General features: G+C 41.9%; 1 protein-coding gene across 35 annotated transcripts in view; it reads right to left on the bottom strand.

Moving 5' to 3' along the window:
- Positions 1-1,929: 1,929 nt before the first annotated feature.
- The window catches only part of RIMS1 (regulating synaptic membrane exocytosis 1), a 356,593-nt gene continuing 337,938 nt past the window's right edge, over positions 1,930-20,584 (bottom strand). For all 35 annotated transcript variants that reach the window (XM_076333069.1, XM_076333034.1, XM_076333035.1 and 32 more), the window contains 5 exons: positions 15,907-16,048; positions 10,886-10,998; positions 7,995-8,096; positions 5,143-5,282; positions 1,930-4,780 (listed from right to left, as the gene is read on the bottom strand). In XM_076333069.1, coding sequence (XP_076189184.1) covers positions 4,562-4,780; positions 5,143-5,282; positions 7,995-8,096; positions 10,886-10,998; positions 15,907-16,048 — 716 coding nt within the window. In that variant the 3' untranslated portion in view covers positions 1,930-4,561. The remainder of the gene's footprint in view (positions 4,781-5,142; positions 5,283-7,994; positions 8,097-10,885; positions 10,999-15,906; positions 16,049-20,584) is intronic.

The raw sequence follows: 20,584 nt of genomic DNA, 5'->3' as shown, positions 1-20,584 counted from the left end.
CCCGTGGGATTCTGTGAAACCCTTAGGTGGCTCGCTTCTAGCAGCCAGCAGCTGAAACCTCCAAAAGACTCAGCTCTTGAGGATGCCTTTCTTGTACTAGCTGAGACATAAATACAGCTGTATAATATTTGCCTTTCCTGAACTGCTGCATTGATACACTGTAGTCTACAGATTCTGACAACTTTTTACCCTTTCCCTCAGTTACTACTAGTGTTGAGCGTTAGACACTTTGACTCAACAAGGCAGAACATCTAATGTTTTATTAGTCACAGCACAACTGTGACTTCAAATCATACCAATGACTGAAAGTACCTAACCAAGGGGCATCTCGTTAGACACCAGGCTGTGCATTCAGGAGCTGGATCATCAGCTGGTGATGATCCAGCATCATCATCAGCTGGACTCTAGAAGGAGTGAAGGCAGCTTCCCCTCCTATCTCTGGCACCTCAGGTAGGATGAATTTGGACCACAAACCTTGGAAGAACATTTGATCTGTGTGACATGCCTGCCACACACAACCTCTTTCATAATGATGGTATTTAACTACCAGCATACATGGTCATCCATGCAGACACTGAGAAAACACATATATGACCCATGCATTTTCTTTTTCTCCTGGAGAGAAGTGGACGGGCTGGGAATGAGGTATTAATTGAGACTCCTTACTCTTGATAGATGTTAGCAGAGTTCTTAATCACTCAAGATGGCCAGAATACTCATTACCTGAGTTGAGAAACCACATCCTTCAACAACAATCTGCTTTCTTGCAGATTGCTTTCTTCTGTGTTTGCAGAATTATAGTAGGGTAACATGGGGTGAGCATTTGGGGCTTGAAAGAAAGAGCCACATAGCTGTCTGCCATGATTTTCTTCAATTAAGGCAAAAGAAGCGTATGAGTCCCATAGTCCTTTTTCCTATAGTTAATGGGCTGTGGACAGTAAAGTAGTGACTACATGGGAGCAGCAAACAGCCGACTTCATAGAGGACAAGTCACAGGCTATAAGTAAAATCTTGAAGTACGCTGACCAGCCACTGAAGATCCACTCTGAACTTTTCTTCTATGTATAGCATATCATACCTGGGCTGAACTCGACTTTTGGGACTGTCATTTGTTAGTGAAAACAGGCAACGAAAGTGCACTTATCATTTCTCTGGGAATTACGAAGGAAGGAGATCATGGAAGATCTGGTTTGTCCTGCCGCTCACAGCAGGTCTGATGTCTCTCTAACACAAAGGTCAAGGCCAAAAGCTTTTTCTCCACCTACAAAGAGGGACACTAAATTTGCATTTCAATACAAAATTTAGAACATTTACTCATCACAAGGAAAATAACTGTCTGATTATATGACAGGGATTACGCGTCTAGTATCTCTGCTTTTCCCCTGTGTATGACACATAAGGCGGTACTGCATTCTCAAGGGAAAACCAGGAAGGAACTAAAGCTGATTTATCTGTGTATTATAATCCCAACACTCAGCAATGAGTTTTTAAAAGGCAACAGTCCCTGGGAAATGAGACCAGCACACAACTTATCTGTCCTAGCACAGTCTACTACTTCATTCCTGAAGTCTTTGCATACGTGATCCCCATTCATCAGAAACACCATAAATGAAATAGTTCAGTGTATTCTTTTGCTGCCATATTTTTTGTGCTCTAGGGGGGGATCAGAAATGCTAAACTTTATTTATTGCTCAGGATCAGAAAGGAAAAGAAATCCTAGTATTGGACACAATATTCAAAGCCATGAGATTGATGAAATTGAGGGCTTTTTGCAACAGTATGACAAATTCTATATTTAAACAGATCACTCCCACCACACAGAAGCAGAAATATAACATGCTTTTTGTTCAGAGATTTACCATGTTTAATTATTCATTTTTTCAGTAGCTTAACGATGTATTCAGATAAATAAAGTAATAAACAAAAGTGTTCAAAGTGAGGCAATATTGTCTTTATGTTATTTTTAAATTGTGATCAGGTATCTGTGGGACATGGAAAACCAAAAATCAAACAAAGTACATAATCTTTGCTTCTCTAATAAAATTTAGCGCCAAATTCTGCTCTCAGGTAAATTTCTATAAATTTCTTACGTCCATAAGGGCATTACAATACAAGGGCATATTTCTGCGTTTGAAAAGTGCAAAAGATCAGAGTTGTTCTCACATCTTAAAGGCTTAGCACACACCACATGGCGAGCTGGTGTCTGGCTCTAACACATGCCACCCCGCTGACCTGGTGCAAGCAGATGCAGCATCACTCAACTCCAATAAGCCGATTTGATTTCACCAGATTGCAATTTGTAATTTGTTTTTTTGACTTCAATTTGCCTGCTTCAACAAATGAGAGCACAATTTGGCTCCTTTCTCAGTGAAAAGGAAGCCAACCAAACACGACTTTCACCAGGCCTCAGCTTTTGGCCCCAGATTTCAACATACACTATTACAGCGATCAAAAGAACCATAGAAATTACTTATCATTTTACTGTTCCTTAACACATTTCACACAGTCCTGCAGCGAGCAGAATCACAGATGAACCTCAGAACATACAGAGAGCACAACTACTACACTGGACATGAAAAGGAAATTTTATTAAACATGTTTACATAACATGAGTTGGAAGTTCATTTAAAAGCACAGGGGAGTGTTAAGACAAGTGGTCAAAATAGAAAGGTACTATCGAATTATAACTAGTTGGTTTTTGGCCACTAAGACAGAACAGGATCTAGTAGTAGTGCACCAATGCTTGAGTTCTTCCTGCTCAGCAGGTCGAGCAGTAACCAATCTGCGCCCTACGGAAAGATGGGCAGAGTAATTCCCACGTGTTGAGTAATAATAAATAGTTCACTTGGTGCAGGCAGTATGTCTATGAATTAAAACCTAGTGTGTACACAGTTTCTACATGTGTTACAGCCCCACAGTAGGAATCTACACCAAAATAGTTATTAGAAGGAATTTGGTCCGTACTACATCACGTTTTCCATAGGGTAAAAAATAAAGTCCATCTATAGACATTTAGCACCAGACTCACAGACCTAGCCTGGCTAAAACCTGCAAAATGTCTATAAGAAAAATGGATGGCTTAGATTTCTTGGTTACTTCAGTATAGTAATTACGAGCAAACTGTACAAGTACATGCAACATACAAGCTGGCCTATGTGGAACTAACATACATTATTAAATAACCTTTTTCATCTCTTTTTACAAAACGTGCATGCAGCTTTGAACAGTTCCAAGTCATGCTGCTCTATTTGTGTGATCACAAAATCGAATGGCCTGTAAAAGGAGGGGAAACATATCAATGCACCTGCAAGAATCTGCAGTTGTTCGCACATTTACAGAATATCACAAGGGATTTCAAGGCCAAGAAGAACTCAGATGAATAAAAAGCAAATTGAAATTTGACTTTTTTTTTCTCCAAAAAGTAAGATATCTTGCGTTAAAAAATCAAGCCTTGTGCTTGCATCAATCTCAAAGAAATGTAAACTAAAATTTGATAAAAACATTAGTAAGTGCAGAATATTTCAACTGGAATTTCCAGTGAAACACTGAACAACTCATACCATGCTCTATCCAGGGCAGACAGGTGCGTCTGAAGCGACACACATCAGAGAAGCCTGGGTACAGCTGAAAGTGTCATATGCTCAATCCATTCCTGGTCAACATTTTGGGAAGTCAAATATACATTTATACACAGAAACGTAAATATTTCCTCTCCATTTCTAGGAGGAAAACTGCATTACCAGTAACATATTCAATGTCAAAATTAAGACTAAAGCTGCTTCATACCAGTCCCCAGCAGTAGTTGCAGAATTCTTCAAAACTCTTCCATGCAAAACATCATAAACATAAAAGTTATTATATATAATGCAAACATATCTGCTTTTTACAAAGGAAAAGTGGCACCATGATGATTATTTATTTTTAAGAATAGAACTTAGATTGGTCATTTGTTCTGGGTTCCCATGTGAGAGACTTGGAAGTACCAGAACTGAGAAACGGTTTGAACTCGCTGGAATCGTAACTGTGGCTGTTGAACACTTTAATGATGCTTACAGAGATATGCTTCAGCCCTTTTTTGTTTGGTTTAGAAAAAGAAAGGAAGGGTCTCTGTCAGCGTTGTGAGGACTTCTACAAAACTAGCAGAATCACTTGGCAAAAAACTAGTGGAAGTGACAAGTACAGAAAAACTGCTGAAACACCAGGAAGGTAACACTGCTTGAGGGCTCTGTCAAAATGTCAAAAATACAACATTGTTAACAGAGTGAGAGCTTCCAGTTTGGCTCATCTTTGACTTAGTTCAAATCTAAAGGTCCCTCTTTCTCTCTCTTTTTTTTTTTGGATCATTATAAGCATCAGTGATAGCCGCTAATAGATTGGCCATATGTGATATACCTTTGTTCTGTCAATTTAAGCCATCTCTCGACAAACAGACATATTTTTGAATAACTACTACAAGCAAAAACAGAAGTGATTGTCTCTCTCCAACAGTGTTTTTTGATCATGTGAATATCTGATTCCAATTGTTATCCTGGGTGATGTTTTTACTAGGCAGCACCTGCTACTATGATCTAACGCAGGGAGGCCCAGTTGAACTTTCCAGAGATGACTGGGAAGCCCTGCGTGTCAGGGGAGTCAAGGTTGGATCCACTAGTGATGAAGGTGGAAATAATTTATACCAGCCTATTACCACACTGGACAGATCCAATTCCTCCAGAAGGATCTGGGCAACTCCCATGAAGCATTTGTGGTCCATTCGGCCGTAGTCTCCCCAAACTATTACCTGGAAGAACATAAAATACAGGTTCAGTATTGTTCCCAAACCCATGCTTATATGTTCAGTCCTGCTGTATTTCGTTATGTGTAGTGTAAGGAAAATGTTATTCTTAAGGGTGAATGATTGCTCCCTCTTGTGGGAAAACCTAATGGCAGGACAGGAGCAAGAGTCAACAAAAGGGAAATGTTTAATACAGCCAGACATTTCGCAGGTCTGAAACCACAAGCCACAAGGACATGTTTGCTGGTATTTATAAAATTAAATGCTTTGTGAGTTGGAATGGATTTATGCATATTCCTTAAACATAAGTAAACATGCGAGTGCTTCTCCAAATGATAGCCTAAAATGGGATTTAAGAAGCAACTGACCTGAAGGACTTTACCCTGTGGACTTTCATCAAAAACCAGTGTCTGTTGGTACAAAGGATCAAGGGTCTTCCGTGCAATTCTTGTCTTCTTCTTAGCTATACATGCTCCATTTTCCAATAAATACACTTTGACATATGGAGCTGCAAACAAAACATCATGAATTTCATGTTTGGACTTAAAAACTTCTACATTGCACATCTGAGCTGGAGGACAAATGCCTTAAAAGGAAGCTGAGTGGAAAGAAAATGACACACCTATCTTCACTGTATAATCTGAATACAATTATATTTATAAAAAATATGACACAGCCCATAAGAAATCAATTTGATTTTTACAAACCTTGAATTTAATGATCTAAGATGTTACTAACAACAATTCTGTTTCATGTCTGTCATTTTAAAAACACTTCCCTTTGCCAGGAATTAACTGTCACTGATAGCTACTCTGGAGTCTCTATGTATGTTTAGGGGTCAGAGATATTGCAAAACAAAAGTCTTTGATGATTCATTGAGGAAGATTCCAAGAGGATGATTCCAAGAGGAAGCAGTGAACGACCTGCTACGCCACCTGGATGCTCACAAGTCTATGGGGCCGGATGGGATCCACCCGAGAGTGCTGAGGGAGCTGGCGGAGGAGCTTGCCAAGCCGCTCTCCATCATTTATCAGCAGTCCTGGTTAACGGGGGAGGTCCCGGACGACTGGAGGCTTGCCAATGTGACGCCCATCTACAAGAAGGGCCGGAAGGAGGATCCGGGGAACTACAGGCCTGTCAGCCTGACCTCGGTGCCAGGGAAGATTATGGAGCGGTTCATCTCGAGGGCGCTCACAAGGCATGAGTGGGACAACCAGGGGATCAGGCCCAGCCAGCACAGATTCATGAGAGGCAGGGCCTGCTTGACCAACCTGATCTCCTTCTATGACCAGGTGACCCGCCTAGTGCATGAGGGAAAGGCTGTGGATGTGGTCTACCTGGACTTCAGTAAGGCCTTTGACACCGTCTCCCACATCATTCTCCTAGAGAAGCTGGCGGCTCACGGCTTAGACAGGTGTACTCTGTGCTGGGTCAAAAACTGGCTGGACGGCCGGGCCCAGAGAGTGGTGGTGAATGGAGTTACATCCAGTTGGTGGCCGGTCACAAGCGGTGTTCCCCAGGGATCAGTTTTGGGGCCGGTCTTGTTCACTATCTTTATCAATGATCTGGATGAGGGGATTGAGTGCTCCCTCAGTAAGTTTGCAGACGACACCAAGTTGGGCGGGATTGTTGATCTGCTCGAGGGTAGGAAGGCTCTGCAGAGGGACCCGGACAGGCTGGATCGATGGGCCAAGGCCAACTGTATGAGGTTCAACAAGGCCAAGTGCCAGGTCCTGCACTTCGGCCACAACAACCCCATGCAGCACTACAGGCTTGGGGAAGAGTGGCTGGAAAGCTGCCTGTCGGAAAAGGACCTGGGGGTGCTGGTCGACAGCTGGCTGAACATGAGCCGGCAGTGTGCCCAGGCGGCCAAGAAGGCCAATGGCATCCTGGCCTGTATCAGAAATAGCGTGGCCAGCAGGAGTAGGGAAGTGATTGTGCCCCTGTACTCGGCACTGGTGAGGCTGCACCTCGAATACTGTGTTCAGTTTTGGGCCCCTCACTACCAGAAGGACATTGAGGTGCTGGAGCGTGTCCAGAGAAGGGCAATGAGGCTGGTGAGGGGTCTGGAGAACAAGTCTTATGAGGAGCGGCTGAGGGAACTGGGGTTGTTTAGCCTGGAGAAGAGGAGGCTTAGGGGAGACCTCATTGCGCTCTACAACTACCTGAAAGGAGGTTGTAGCGAGGTGGGTGTTGGTCTCTTCTCCCAAGTAACAAGCGATAGGACAAGAGGAAATGGCCTCAAGTTGCGCCAGGGGAGGTTTAGATTGGACACGAAGAAAAATGTCTTTGCTGAAAGAGTGGTTAAACATTGGAAGAGGCTGCCCAGGGAAGTGGTTGAGTCCCCATCCCTGGAGGTATTTAAAAGACGAGTAGATGAGGCACTTAGGGACATGGTTTAGTGGGCATGGTGGTGTTGGGTCGATGGTTGGACTCGATGATCTTAGAGGTCTTTTCCAACCTTAATGATTCTATGATTCTATGATTCTATGATTGAAAGGCATATTTAATGCTAAGTCACTCAGATAACACAGACATTAATTGCTCTTTCGTCTTCAGCTCCTAAGGAGGTTGTAAAGTACCATTTTGGCAAAAATGTTATCTAAAACAACTGTTCCCAGTTGTTATGGTAAGCAGTGGTTGTGGTGGAGATTATACATCTCTTCTAATAAAGATTTCTATAAATAACCAGAACTTCCAAAAATGTCCTTATAAAATGATACAATATTAAATCTCATTCATTATACAAATTATTGACACTGGCACTAGCATAACCTGCTGTCTTGAAGCACTGCTGCGTACAGAAGACCATGGCATGTGGCTCCATTAAGCTGTTTGTTCAGAGTACTTTCATCTTTTCTCCCTCTCTTGTTTTGATGTGGAACGAACACAAAGGACTTCATCTACATCGACAAAGCCCCTCTGAGATATATGACTTGCCTAAGATACGCAGAAATACTTCTGCAAACGTTCCTTCCAGAACGGATGTTGAGTTGCTGAAAATCACTCCTTGAAAGGTGGCGTGCAATTGGCAGATGCAAGGTGGTAAGAAGTGGACATTGCTAGCAAGGATATATCCACACACACATTCCTTGTTGAAAAGCAAACCAAGCAAATACAAATGTGGTGACAGCTAATGAGGAGCTCAAAAAGTCTCTGATCCCCAGTATATCAGCTTATTTCATATTCTTGTTTTCTGTTCATATTTTTTTTTCCTTACCTGGGGTAGATTTGGAGCCAGGTTTTTGTGTGAGGCCACGGGCTCTAATGACTTCTACTTCTAACTGGCCCTTTTTATCCACCATTCCAATCTGGATGTCACCTGAGAGGGAGAAGAAAGAAGCCCACATTTTAGAGAAGCAGTACGGCCCGGGAGATAGGGTATAAGAGTGAGAAACAGAAAGACTAGTTTGCTACTAGTCTGCTGCATTAGTGCACTTGTCACCTCTCCTGAGCCCTTTAATTCCTCCATCCTTAAACCAGGACTAAAAGGGACTACTTAGGGAGCACGGTGCCCTCTCTTGGTGTATGGTTTATACCAGAGCTCAGTACTTCTGATCCATGGAGGCAGGCAAATTTACAGCAACGCTATAGTATAACCACCTCACCTTTGATTTTGCACTGGTGAATTATCTACAGACTTCCTACCTAGGACTGTTGCCCCAGTGTGCCAGTCACTGACATGCGCTGCCCTGACAGTGGTCCCGTACTCAGAGAGCCTAAAACTCAAACTCATGTTCAGAAATCCCCTCGGCTGGAAGTTTCTGCCTCCAAGCTGAGACGCAAGAGCTGGCAGTGCGAAGGCTCCTTGTCTGATGTAGCAGGAAGGAGAACTGCTGGTAGAGGCTAACGTTGAAACCTTCTTCTGTAACTACAATTGCCTGACTGGATCCTCTGCGTAAGGCAGAGACACCAACCAGACGAGGCACGCAGTCATAGCACAGCTTCAGAGAATGATGCCCTGACCCCCAGGAGCTCAAAAGAGGTCTTTTTTCTGCAAAAGTCTCCAACAAGTACAGGGGTGACAATTTTCTTGTTTTTATCAATATTCCACACCCATTTTTGGTGTGAATAAAATGATGCAACATGTTAAAATAAGAAGCTGCTTTCGCTACTAAATAGTCAAGCTTGTTTCCCTGCCTAAGTTCTGACAAATGACATTTCCTGCAGAAAAAGGAAACTGCTTAGTCCGAGACCAAGCACTGTTCTGATCTAGATCAATAAAATGCAAGGGAAGTCAACTATGGGCTGATGCTCAAAGCATTATATCTCTATGGTTTCATATCATGGAATCAGCTGGGTAGAAATCTAACAGGCCACTTAGAATAAAAAATGCACAGTATGATTCTATGATTCTATGACACGGGCAGCTACGTGACACCTGTGCAAATAAATGAACTATACATATATATCCATGAAACACGTGAGTATGTACATATTTGACATGTAAACACTGATTGTCTAAAAAAACACACTCACAAATAGATGGTCCTGAACTATAGAGTTTGGGGTCTGGATTTAGAAAGACAGCATTTTGAAATTAACTGGGCATGAGATTTTCACATGCTTGTCTAACAGTATATTAAAGCAGTGTTTATACTTTGGTACTTGAGGCATGACAGAGCAGCAGGGAAGATTTTTTTATCAATCAAACTTTGCTTGAATAAACAGAGCTCTGTGTTGCACTAAAAATAGTTCACAGGAAAATTCCAACAAGCCTTTTTAAAAGCACATCTCCGTATCGCATACCCAAAATAAAACATGCGATGGGGAACCAGAAGGGGGAGCGATAATACAAACATTTTCAAATCGTCACTAGTGAAAGGATACCGCATAGAAGGTCTTCTGAAAATTGTTAAAAACCATGACTGAATGCTTTTTTAGGGGCCAGAACTTGAGCCTTTAGTAAATAAAGCAGTTCTAAGACGTGAAAATAAACGTATTACCCAAGTAATCTGCAGAAAAATATTTAGTTAGGAAACAAGATTAAAATAAAGAGACGGAAGAAATCTAGACCCTTATATTCATACTGATAGAGCCACTTAGATTTTTATTGGGCAAATCATCTCACAAATATCTTCTCTTTCAAAATAATAATAAAAAATAGGAATTTAACAAGTTTGGGGCTTATTAATGCATTAGCAGCAGTCATTTGGACTTACACAGCAACCCTTGCCTTAGGGGGTACTCAAAGCATTCTCAAGAATTGAGAATTCTCCTTCTGCTCATGAGTTGGGAGCGGAACACTCTCTTCTGCAATTTTTCTTTCTGTTTCTCTCTCCTTTTTCAGAAGCGGCTCAGTAGCCCTTCCTGAAGCTGATTCTTCCAAGACAGCTGTACTGACGCATTGGCCATTTTTAATTTCCAGCAGGAGAAGTATGGTTAAAGTAGTGGATCAAGGACTCCTCACTTAGCATCCTAAAGCATGTCTAAGAATTGCTCATATATAAGCAAAAAAAAATCAAACCTTTCCAAAGATACTTACACAGCCCTGCACTGTTGCACACCTTATACACTCATACTCGATTCATAACCAGGATACAGCTAATGCTACTATAGGGAAATACAGACTGGTCTGGAACACAGAGAAGATCACAGGTAGCCCCAGGCAGCTGCTGTAGAAAAGGATTTTGTCTCTTTCATGGCAAACACTGGCTTTATCAGCAACTGATTATTGAGCATTACAAACGTGAGCAGAAGTTTCACATTCTGGGGTTAGATGAACTAAGCTTGGACAAGTGCAGAGTTTGGCCAGAAACTGTCGCATCCAATATAATCTGTGGCAAGTAAATATAAACTCTGAACAGCTGGGATTTTGCACTGAGCTACAATTGGAGAAGCCACAATAATTTTGAGTGGAAGTAAAGTGCAACCCCTATCTTCAAATTGCAAATGAGATTTGCAGACACCTCACATACAGAGCAAATACTGTTTCTCACCTCATTTTGGATGCTAGCGTACTAGGAATACCGGTGACTGCGTATAGGACCTTCATGTTTACAGTGAAGGAAGCCACTTTGTAAAAGGCTTTTTGGTGCTGTAGTCTGGCAGTGTGTGCATTAGTTAATTGGCTTATTAGTCATTCAACAGAGGAGAACATATTATTCTTACCCATGGCCGGGGTGGCTAGCGTTTGTCGGCCTACTAACTGTGCAGGTCCAAGTCCATCGAGGAAATCACTAAACTGACTGTCAGTGCCCAGCCGTACTCCAGGAAATATTAAGCTGAAGCAAAATAAAAGCTGGTTAAGCATAAGAACAGGATTAATTTCTATTGTCCTACAGTATTTACTTCAAAAGTACTACTGATACAAGGCAAGCGGCTCAGGATGTGCAACCACAAATTGTTCTGCAGCATCAGGAACGAGCTGTCTCACATGGACCCCAAAGAACTGTAGTGAAATTATGCACATGGACCCAAAGTAGTCCATAAAACAGCTCTTGCTAAGGAGTTCTCCAGGAGCAGTGAAGAGCCTGACAGGTGAATATATGAGTGACCTTATATGAGAAAACATAAAAAGCCTCATGAAATTTAATAGCTTATCATTCTTCATTCTTGAATGCTTGATTTACCTTGTAATACTGTTTTATATCTATACATACATCCAAACCCCACCCGCATCAGTTAGAACAAACAGGGAAAACAGATGTATATGCTAAATTAATCTGATTGCTGCAGCTGTTTAACGAAGCAGTAAACTGGCAGGTAGTACTAGTGTTGATTAGAGCTAAACCTAATGCCACTCCCTAGCCAAAATATTCTGGTAGCCACATCTGGATCTACAGTTGGCACCCACCCCTCTTTCAGGACACAAACTGAACTGTAATACATTGGCACAGAATATATGGAAACATTCAAGGTCAGGTTGGACGGGGCTCTGAGCAACCTGATCTAGTTGAAGATGTCCCTGCCCACGGCAGGGGGGGTTGGACTAGATGACCTTTAGAGGTCCCTTCCAACCCAAACTATTCTATGATTCTATGATATGTGCTTTTCCAAGCTGCTTTCTTGTATTCCAGAATCTCCACTTTCTTTTTAATAGATAGACAGTCTCCAAACAATAACAAAAGAAACAAACAAAAAAAACAAAAAAAAAAAGAGAGAAAGAAAGAATGATCCATGCTGGGGAGACTCAGCTTTGACTTCCTCATCGCAATTATGAGGAACAGAAGAGCAGACTTTGAACCAAGTCTAGATAGCATCTTAGCCAGCAGGCCCTCCACCACTCTGTATCTGCTTCTCCCTCAAAGGAAATTCCCTATTAGACAGGAGAAAATAATAACAAAACCTCCTAATAAAAACATCTAGTGTGAAAAGCTTTGATTGCCACAGATCAGGCTTATGTGCTCCAGTCATTCAATTCACACTGAAAACTCTTTGCAAACCCCAGTTAGTTGGATAGAAAAAGCCCATTCCTCTCTTCAAGACTAACTGCTCTTACTATGCCTGCATAAACATATAGACTGCCTGTAACTAAAGCTGGCCAGAAGATATCAGCACTGTGCTTTTCATTAGAAAACTCTGATTTACCAAAAGGTAAGCTTTTCACATAAGTTTAGTTTTAAGAAATCTTTTTTTTTCAGTAGGTTTCTTTAGATGGAGGAGGAAAAGAACCTCAAAGTCTCCAGTTCAACCATCAGCCCACCAGTTACAGCATTCACCTAACCTTGAGATGCAGCTTCAAGCCCACCCTTCCTGACAAGACACACAATCTGCTTCTCTCCCCAGTGGCACTACCCGTTCACTCTCGCCCCTGCTATGAAAAGTTTCTTTCTTTGGCCTGTTTCCCCAAAACATGTTACATTTTGCTATGGAATTACTAACAACATTGAAAATGTTCCCTTGAGAGCATTCTCACTTTTCAGACACCTCTAGCTATACACATAATAATGAAGGTTGTGAAGTACGCATTCACCTTAATGTGTATTAATTCTAATTCATTCAACTCCATTACGGGTCAAGCAAAAGAACATAATGTGGTACTTGGGGTATCTACTGTAGGAATCTCCATTCTCAGCTGAGCTACACGTCTGATTGGTCTTACGGAATGCAGGATGAGGCCTGATGCTGTCAATAAACTATGTGACTCTGGAAGTAAAGTCAATATCATAATGTACACACACACAAGGAAGGAAAAGTAGCCTGTGCAAACTTAACATCAGCATTTCCTAATTGTCATCATTACCCGCCTACAGTAATGTCAAGAGCGAACTGCAGAGAAAATACTACTCAAGCAACCAAAGCCAAGCTCTCGCTGATTTTGATGGGAATCTCACAAGAGACAGGAAAAACCTAGCAAACAGCTTCGCTATTCTGAATGCAAGGTGCTATCAAAAACTGATTCATGCTCACACTAGAAATAACATCTGAAGTTAAATGTGACATTTCTAATGTTCAAAAAAGGCCCAGAAGAAGGAGGGAGAGAGGGAGAGGATTTTAGGATCAGCTGGCACAGTGCATGTACCCCTGATTATGTGATGCAGTTGTGCGTCTTCCCCTCCACCTTGCAGTTGTGTCCAACACATGTTCTAAAAATAAGCCAGCGATGCATTTGGGGGAAGTGATTAAACAGTAGAAAATTGTTTTATTGGTCATCTTTCTTACAAGAATCTCTGTATTTAACATTCTTCATTCACTGTGATCTAAACCCAGAGCTGCTGTAAACTAACATTATTCTATCGAACTCAAGCAAGTTTGCAGAGCACCTGAGGATTTGATCTATAGCTAAATCACAGAATCACAGAAAAACAGAAGACTTCAGAGAAGTTTTCTAAGCCACAAAGTACAGCACCACACTGAACAGAGCCCTTTAGTATCCCTTTTGCCTATGGCATTGTGTCCTGTTTAAGGAATGTTTCTTTTCCTTCATTGCAGCAAGATCTATTTAACTGTTTCACTTAAGTTTTGTTATCTGCCTCCTTTGGCCCATTCTCCTGGGCTTCCCTTCAGAGTCACTGTCAGATGTTGGTGGTGCTCTCACTTCACTGGCCTCACTGTTTCTTTACTCTTGTCAGGGACTGGAATAGGGATGTGGAGATCAGGGACAGCGTTTAAGGCTAAGGTCAAGTGCGAAGTGGGTTTGGAGTCAGGAAATGAAGTTGAGGTATACTGAGGATCAGGAATCAACCAGAAGAGCTGGTAACTCTATCAAACCAAAAGTCTAGGACAGAAACATGGTGAAAAGTTAGGGAGCTGGTGCCAAAAGTATGGATCAGAAAAGCAGGACAAACGTGGTCAGATGTGAAGAAATCTATTGTATGAGACCGCAGAGAGAGGTAAGGAGACTTGTCAGAGGCAGAACTGGTGCTGGAGCAGCAAGAGATGGGGAGCAGGCACAGGAGCTAAGGAGGCAGAAACAAGACATAAGATGCAGATAGTGTGACTACCAGCTTATGATAGCTCACTTTAGGTAAAGTGGAAGATGGACCTAGTTCTAAAGGATTATTTTCAAACTAAGTCCCACAATGCACATCCAGCCTGCAATATGTCCCGATAAGAAGCAAGCACTCCGTTTACCTCCCAGGATTGTTCTCTTCACTGCCTTACTCAGAGACTGATTCTCAAGTCAACAATTTAAGGCTCTACCTTGCAGTTCTGTCCTCCAGATGCCTGCTGTGACCTCCAGATCCAGACCTTGACTGCCCCAGCCTTGCCAAATCTGTTTACACACTCTGAGGGTGCAGCAGAGGATTAGGCTGTTCCCCTGAAAAGGTCCTCACCATCAGTGCCGGGCTCCCACCCCTCCCATACTGCTAACCAGGGAAACAGGCTCCCCAAGCTCCTCCTTAGCAGGGTCCGGTTTATTGGGCCCTTTGTCACCATGGTGAGTGACTGGTGTCTTACAGCCTGACACTCCAGCCTAGAGAGAGGAAGGAGGATGGCAGGATGGAGTGTTGAAAGGGTAAAGGTAATGCTCTATCACAGAAGCATAGTGGGAAAAATACTGGGATATTTTACTCTTGTCCCTCATTCTTCATCTGATGCTTATCTACTTTATTTTTTGAGTTATTCATGATGGAGCCTGTTTTTCTTACATGGCTCTTGCAATTCTTAGCATTATCATAGAATCATAGAATGGTTTGGGTTGGAAGGGACCTTAAAGATCATCTAGTTCCATCACCCCTGCCATGGGCAGGGACACCTTCCACTAGACCAGGTTGCTCAAAGCCCCGTCCAACCTGACCCTGAACACTTCCAGGGATGGGGCATCCACAGCTTCTCTGGGCAACCTGTTCCAGTGTTTCACCACCCTCATTGTTAAAAAATGAGGGTGGTGAGATCATCTGATGATGGAGAAACTGCACCTTTACACAGCTCCTTGCCACAACCATGGCTGCCCTCGGCTCTTTGTGCCTTATACAATGTGCAGTAGCAATTGTGGTAACATGGTAAGCACATAAAAAGATGCCAAAGAAGTCCCAATCTCTCATTTTTCCCAGGTCTATAGGGTGGATTTGCCTATCCCTGGTTTCCCCTTTTATGGGGAGGCATCTTCTAAGAATTCCCTAGTGACCACTGTGCCTTGGCACACACGGTAGAGTCCCACTGAGCACTGTGAGGAGGCTGGAGTATTCATGCACACTTTTGTCTCAGATCTGCCTTTGTTCTCCTTTCCTACATACTGAGTCATTCAGCAGTGAATGAAAACAGCTGCCCCATTCCCCACAGTGGTCTGCCTGATTTCAGCTGATGGGGCAGTTGGACTCTGGGTTTACAATTCTCAATAAGAGACTTGGACCAACTCCAAACTAAACTTTCTTTGTATATAGTATTACTGAACAGAGTTTCGTATCACAGGGATTTACATACAACATCTGAAGTTTAACTCTGAGTTAATCCAAACATAAAGAAAAAGTACCCCTATGTTTTGTTTTGAATAATGTGGTCTGAATTTAGCTGTCTTTTGATGAACAAAATGCCTCACTGGATGACAGGGAAAATGTGACTCCCTAAGAAGTCCTCTCTCAATTTCAATTTTCAAGAAATTTGTGTTATGTGCCTAAAATAGTTCAGTTTTGCAAACGTTTCAGAGGAAGAATCTGTACGCCAGAGCTGGGACCTCTCTTCACATCCCAAGTTTTCTTACAAAGACAAGAAACTTCTACATTACTGATGTTTTTAATGACACTTACTTGCCCTCGGAGCTGTAACTATTTATGCTGCCGTCAGTGGATTCCCGACTTGGCTGTCGAACCATACGACTTCTCATCTCTGCTGCCATTCCCGTCTCTGTGCTTCTCTGTATCGTGCTCTTTAGCTTCTTGTTGCCAGCCTCTGAAAGCAGAGAAAAAGAAGCCATAGTTAGAATAACAACTCAGAGCAAAGCCTTTCCTTGCAGTTTTCCCCCAACAAGTGATCTGACTTGACTATTACTATTTAATAATATGAAAAGACTATTCCGATCGAAGAAGGAATCTATCTTCTTCAGCTGCAAACTGGTGAAGACTTCTCTTTAAAAGTTTGTCTAGGGCAAACTTTTAGAAATCAGGTGTCTTATTAATAACCATTATACAGTCAGAATGTAGACAGGATGACTGTGATAGTGTCTGCTAACCATACACTCAGTAAGGTGTCTCTAGCCACCTTGTTAGTTAGGTTGGGTGACTACAAAAGAAGTTGCAACTCTCACAGGAAAGAAGAGGGAAAAACCCCTTCATGTATTCAACAGAAAAATGTTAAGTACTAAAATACTTAGTATCAAAAATATAATAATGTGTTTTGACCCAGCAAAATCTTACTTTTCACCACAGAAATTCCTCAAAGTAAACAGTGAGCTTTACATAACTTCTCATCTCAGCACTTCCCAAGTAGAATTAACTCTTTGGAGACTCCATGTGGAAGATGATGGACTTCACAGAGTCTAGCCTTGCAACTGAACACTAGAGGGTAATGTAGATCTTGTGAAATTGTTTAAAGACTTGATCCATTTGGAAAAGCTTCCATCACACATTCTTTAAAATGCAATTTGAGTTCCACCTGGAAGGTTTCATGTTACTCTTGAGCAAGGAGAGCTTCCAGTCCTTTTCAGGGGTGGTTATGGGCTCAAGGTGCATAGCTGATCTACAATGAATTCTGCTGTCACATGGCAGAAATTATGCTTCTAAATGATAATACTCGTTCTCAAAGACCTTTAACTGAAATACTTCCACCAAAGTCTCTACGTGATGTAATAGTGTGTGTTGACTTCAAACTCAGTGTCCTCTTCGTTTTCATTTAGTTCAGCCTATCATTCAATGGGTAACATTACTTTCTCTCAGGAAGTAATAGATTTGATAAAGTTTCACGTAAGTGCATGCAAAAACATTCTCCTGCATTTTCCCCTTCATTTCAGAGTTCCTTCACTGCTCTCTGCAAAGTCTCTGCTTCCTTTTCACAGTCTGCTCAGGGGAGCATCTGAACAAAATAAATGTTTCTTCCACCTCCACCTGCTGCGGAGACTGAATTGCTCTGAAAATGTTTTCACCTTCCTGTTTCACATGGACACGGTTGATATTTGAAGCTGACAGATCTTGACCTCTCTTCACATAGAAGCTATGGATTTGGTATCCTCCGCACGGCCTGCCCATTGCTCAGGGTGACTAAACATGCTGGTGAGAATGGCTGGCCCTTGCTCTTTGGGTCTGCAGAGCTGGTGGAGGGCAGGGAGAAATCACACAGGAGAGAGCAGCTCCCCCTCTCCCGGAGTTATCACAGTAACCTCTTTGGAGCTAGCAGACAGACAGAAAACATGGCCAAAGCGAAAAAGCAGTAATTCGTATATTGGGCTAAGAAGAGGCAGTGCTACAGCAAAAGGGGCTGTGGTTTTCCTCTTAAGCCTTCTGGACCAGGGGCTGTTTATCCATGGCCACCCAGAAGCACAGAAACAAATGCCTCTGAGTGGAAGAAATCAGCTACTTCCACAGATCCTTTACTCTCTTCTGAGGCCAATAGCTCTGAGGTTTTGTTGAGCCACTGCAACTCATCCAAATTCCTGGTCCTTGGTCAGCTGAAAACGCATTATTCAGTGCTGCTAAACATGAGGTAGACTAGACTAGACAAGGTACACCAGGCAGACCAGGCTCCACTCTTAGACAGTGCAAGTGGCTGTGGAAGGTATTTGCTGGAACTTCAGTGACTCCATATGTAGAAAATCAAATGCTACGTTTTGGACCTGAGCTTTATCTTTAAAAACAGATGGTACATCCAGCATATCAATGCTGAAAGGTAAGCTGAGCATAAAAAATAAATCAAAAGGCAGCCCAGGAAGTATAACCCACATGCAGAGCCCCATGCCAAAGCAGGATTCTCACATTTTCAGTAGCTACGCATTGCCACCCATGTTGTTTTGTGCCGCTCTCCCTTGCTGGGACTTGTCTGAAAGTGCCTGTGCTTCCATCTGCTCCTACAAAGCGGGTGAGATTATGGGGTTTACCCCCTGCCTTCTTTTCTGGAGCCAGCCAGACCAGGCAGCATGACTGGCAGGATAAAATATGGCAGAGCCTGAAATGGGGGCAGTTGAATAGGGTTGCCTGTAAGTACTCACAGCTCAGGAAATGGGAGTGATGAGACACTAAAGGTAGCTACAAGATCATCATGACCTTGGCACAAATTGGGAAAGAGATATTGCTCTGGACCACCTGGACAACACGGTGGGTGCTGAAACTTAGGGATTAGAGCCAGGCTGTTGGGAAAGCATAATGAAGAACATATTCATAGAAATAATCACTGCAAAAAAATTCCATTGACTAAATCACAGAAATTAATATTTTAGCTTTGAGCCACAGCAGAGATTGAAAATAGCAAGTGGGTTTTTTTGAAAGAGTAATTTTATATTATCATGGATAACATCCATGTTGCTGCTTGAACATACTTCTTTGCTCCACAGATTTTAAATGCACAGATCATGAAGTAGGAATCCTCGTGCATGGCCATAAGCAAGTCCACAACCTTGTCTCACTGTGCTGCAAATATCAGATTGTCTTTTTCCAAATACTTTTCAAGTCACTGCTCTCTGTCTAACTGTGCTGGATTCCACCTCTTCTTTTTCCTTGTCAACATTTTTTTTCAGGTTGAAGATTAAAAAAAATGCTTTTGCCTTCTCTTGTAACTGCTACTAATATCCACAATGTTTCCTGGGAAAACTGGAATCCTCCTGCATATTTCATTTTATAACCTCAGTCTTAGTATTCTGCAGTACAATCAGAAATATAACATAAAAGTAACCCAAGTTAAATACATCAAGAGTTTTATGGCATAAAGGGAATTGCTTTTGCCCATGACTAAGAACCGAAAGGCACATTGCACAGGTTTTGGAAGTTTTAACCTTGGTCAGTTATGCGTATCATATTTTTTTCATCCACTTACAGCACAAAAAGTAATGAGAACATTTTATCTTGTTGGTGTACTCCTGTAAACTTCTCAGAAAACCCCCGTTCTGCAAGGGAGGGAGGTGGTTAGCATACAGCTGAGTTGGGAACTGCTGTTATTTCTAAAGGCGCCGCGGTAATGTGAAGTCACTCTGGGGTACAACTTCCAGTCCTGTCTTGACTGCACAATGAAATATGGGATCCAAACACCTACCAGTGTTTCTCCTTCTCTTGATAACGCTTTTTAAAACTTTCATTTTCATCTTGTATTGCTTTTAATCTAGCAGTTCTGCATGTATCTTTGGAACCCTGTCTTTATACGAACAGTACAAGTTCATAAAATATTTAAGTTCAATACCTATGCTATGATATATTGAGAAGATTTTCTATGCTTGTCTGGGTATCTATTGGAGAATGCTTGGTCCTGCTCCTGATTTTTATTAGTTTGATATGTACAATTAAATTTTATAATATGTTGCAGTTATTTGCCTGCACTGTGTAAATTACACTATATTCATCATGCAGACTGAAGATAAACTGCCTCTATACTGAATACCATTTAGGGGCAAAATTTACTCCAAAATAGTCTGTATGCTTCTGTCTGCTGTGTCAATTGTGTAAGGCTTTCTGCGTGCAGAAATGCAGATTGATGTGCATAAATTGCATCTAAACACATAGTTTAACAGGTACAGCTAGAGAAAAACGATTACAGAGCAATTGTGATGAACATTTTTGCGGATTTAATAACTGATGCAAAAGGATCTTAAAGCAGCCGTCTGCAGCTACAAAAGATACACAGCTTGTAAGCATTTTGCAATTCATCAACAGCCTTGTAACACCCCTGCTACAACACACTGATGAGTGTGTGCAATGTGCTATTTCAGTCTACCTATTATAAATATAGCCTAGTGATTCCTTTTTAATCTGACAAGAAACTGGTCCCTGATTTTGGTTTTCTTGGACAAAAGTAAGTTAATGGAGATCCTCATCTAAGTAATGACGAAGAGCAAAAAGCAAGCTTGTTAGTGTATGTACTATCATACATTTGCACAAAATATCAATGCAATTGATGTGTCCCCAATTTCTGTACTTCCTAATCACTTTCAAGTATAGCAGCCAGGAGCAAAATGTTATTGACAAGAGAATTATATTAGCAAGAAAGGGTCAGTGATATTATCTATAGAATTAAGATGGCCTACTAGAGGCTAGCCTCAAGGCCAGCTTTACGTTTCTAAAGGCATCCAATTCAGAGAGGACAATGCCAGGACAAACAGCCCAAAATAACTTGTATCCATGACTGCCCTTAGCAAAGTCATGACTGCACATGGCATCACCATTGGCCTGGCTTTTCCTCTGGGCTCCATGTGGTGCCTGGAGGCAATTACTACATTTTGCTCTTGTTTCAGTATAGTAAGTCTGAAATAACGGAAGGGGCTGCACCACGGCTTGCTGGAGTAAAGCTTTT

Source organism: Aptenodytes patagonicus, chromosome 3 (genome assembly GCF_965638725.1).
Source record: "Aptenodytes patagonicus chromosome 3, bAptPat1.pri.cur, whole genome shotgun sequence".
In the NCBI taxonomy this organism is placed as follows: domain Eukaryota; kingdom Metazoa; phylum Chordata; class Aves; order Sphenisciformes; family Spheniscidae; genus Aptenodytes; species Aptenodytes patagonicus.
Note: the sequence above shows the minus strand (reverse complement) of the source record. Positions and strands in the feature narration are given on the sequence as shown.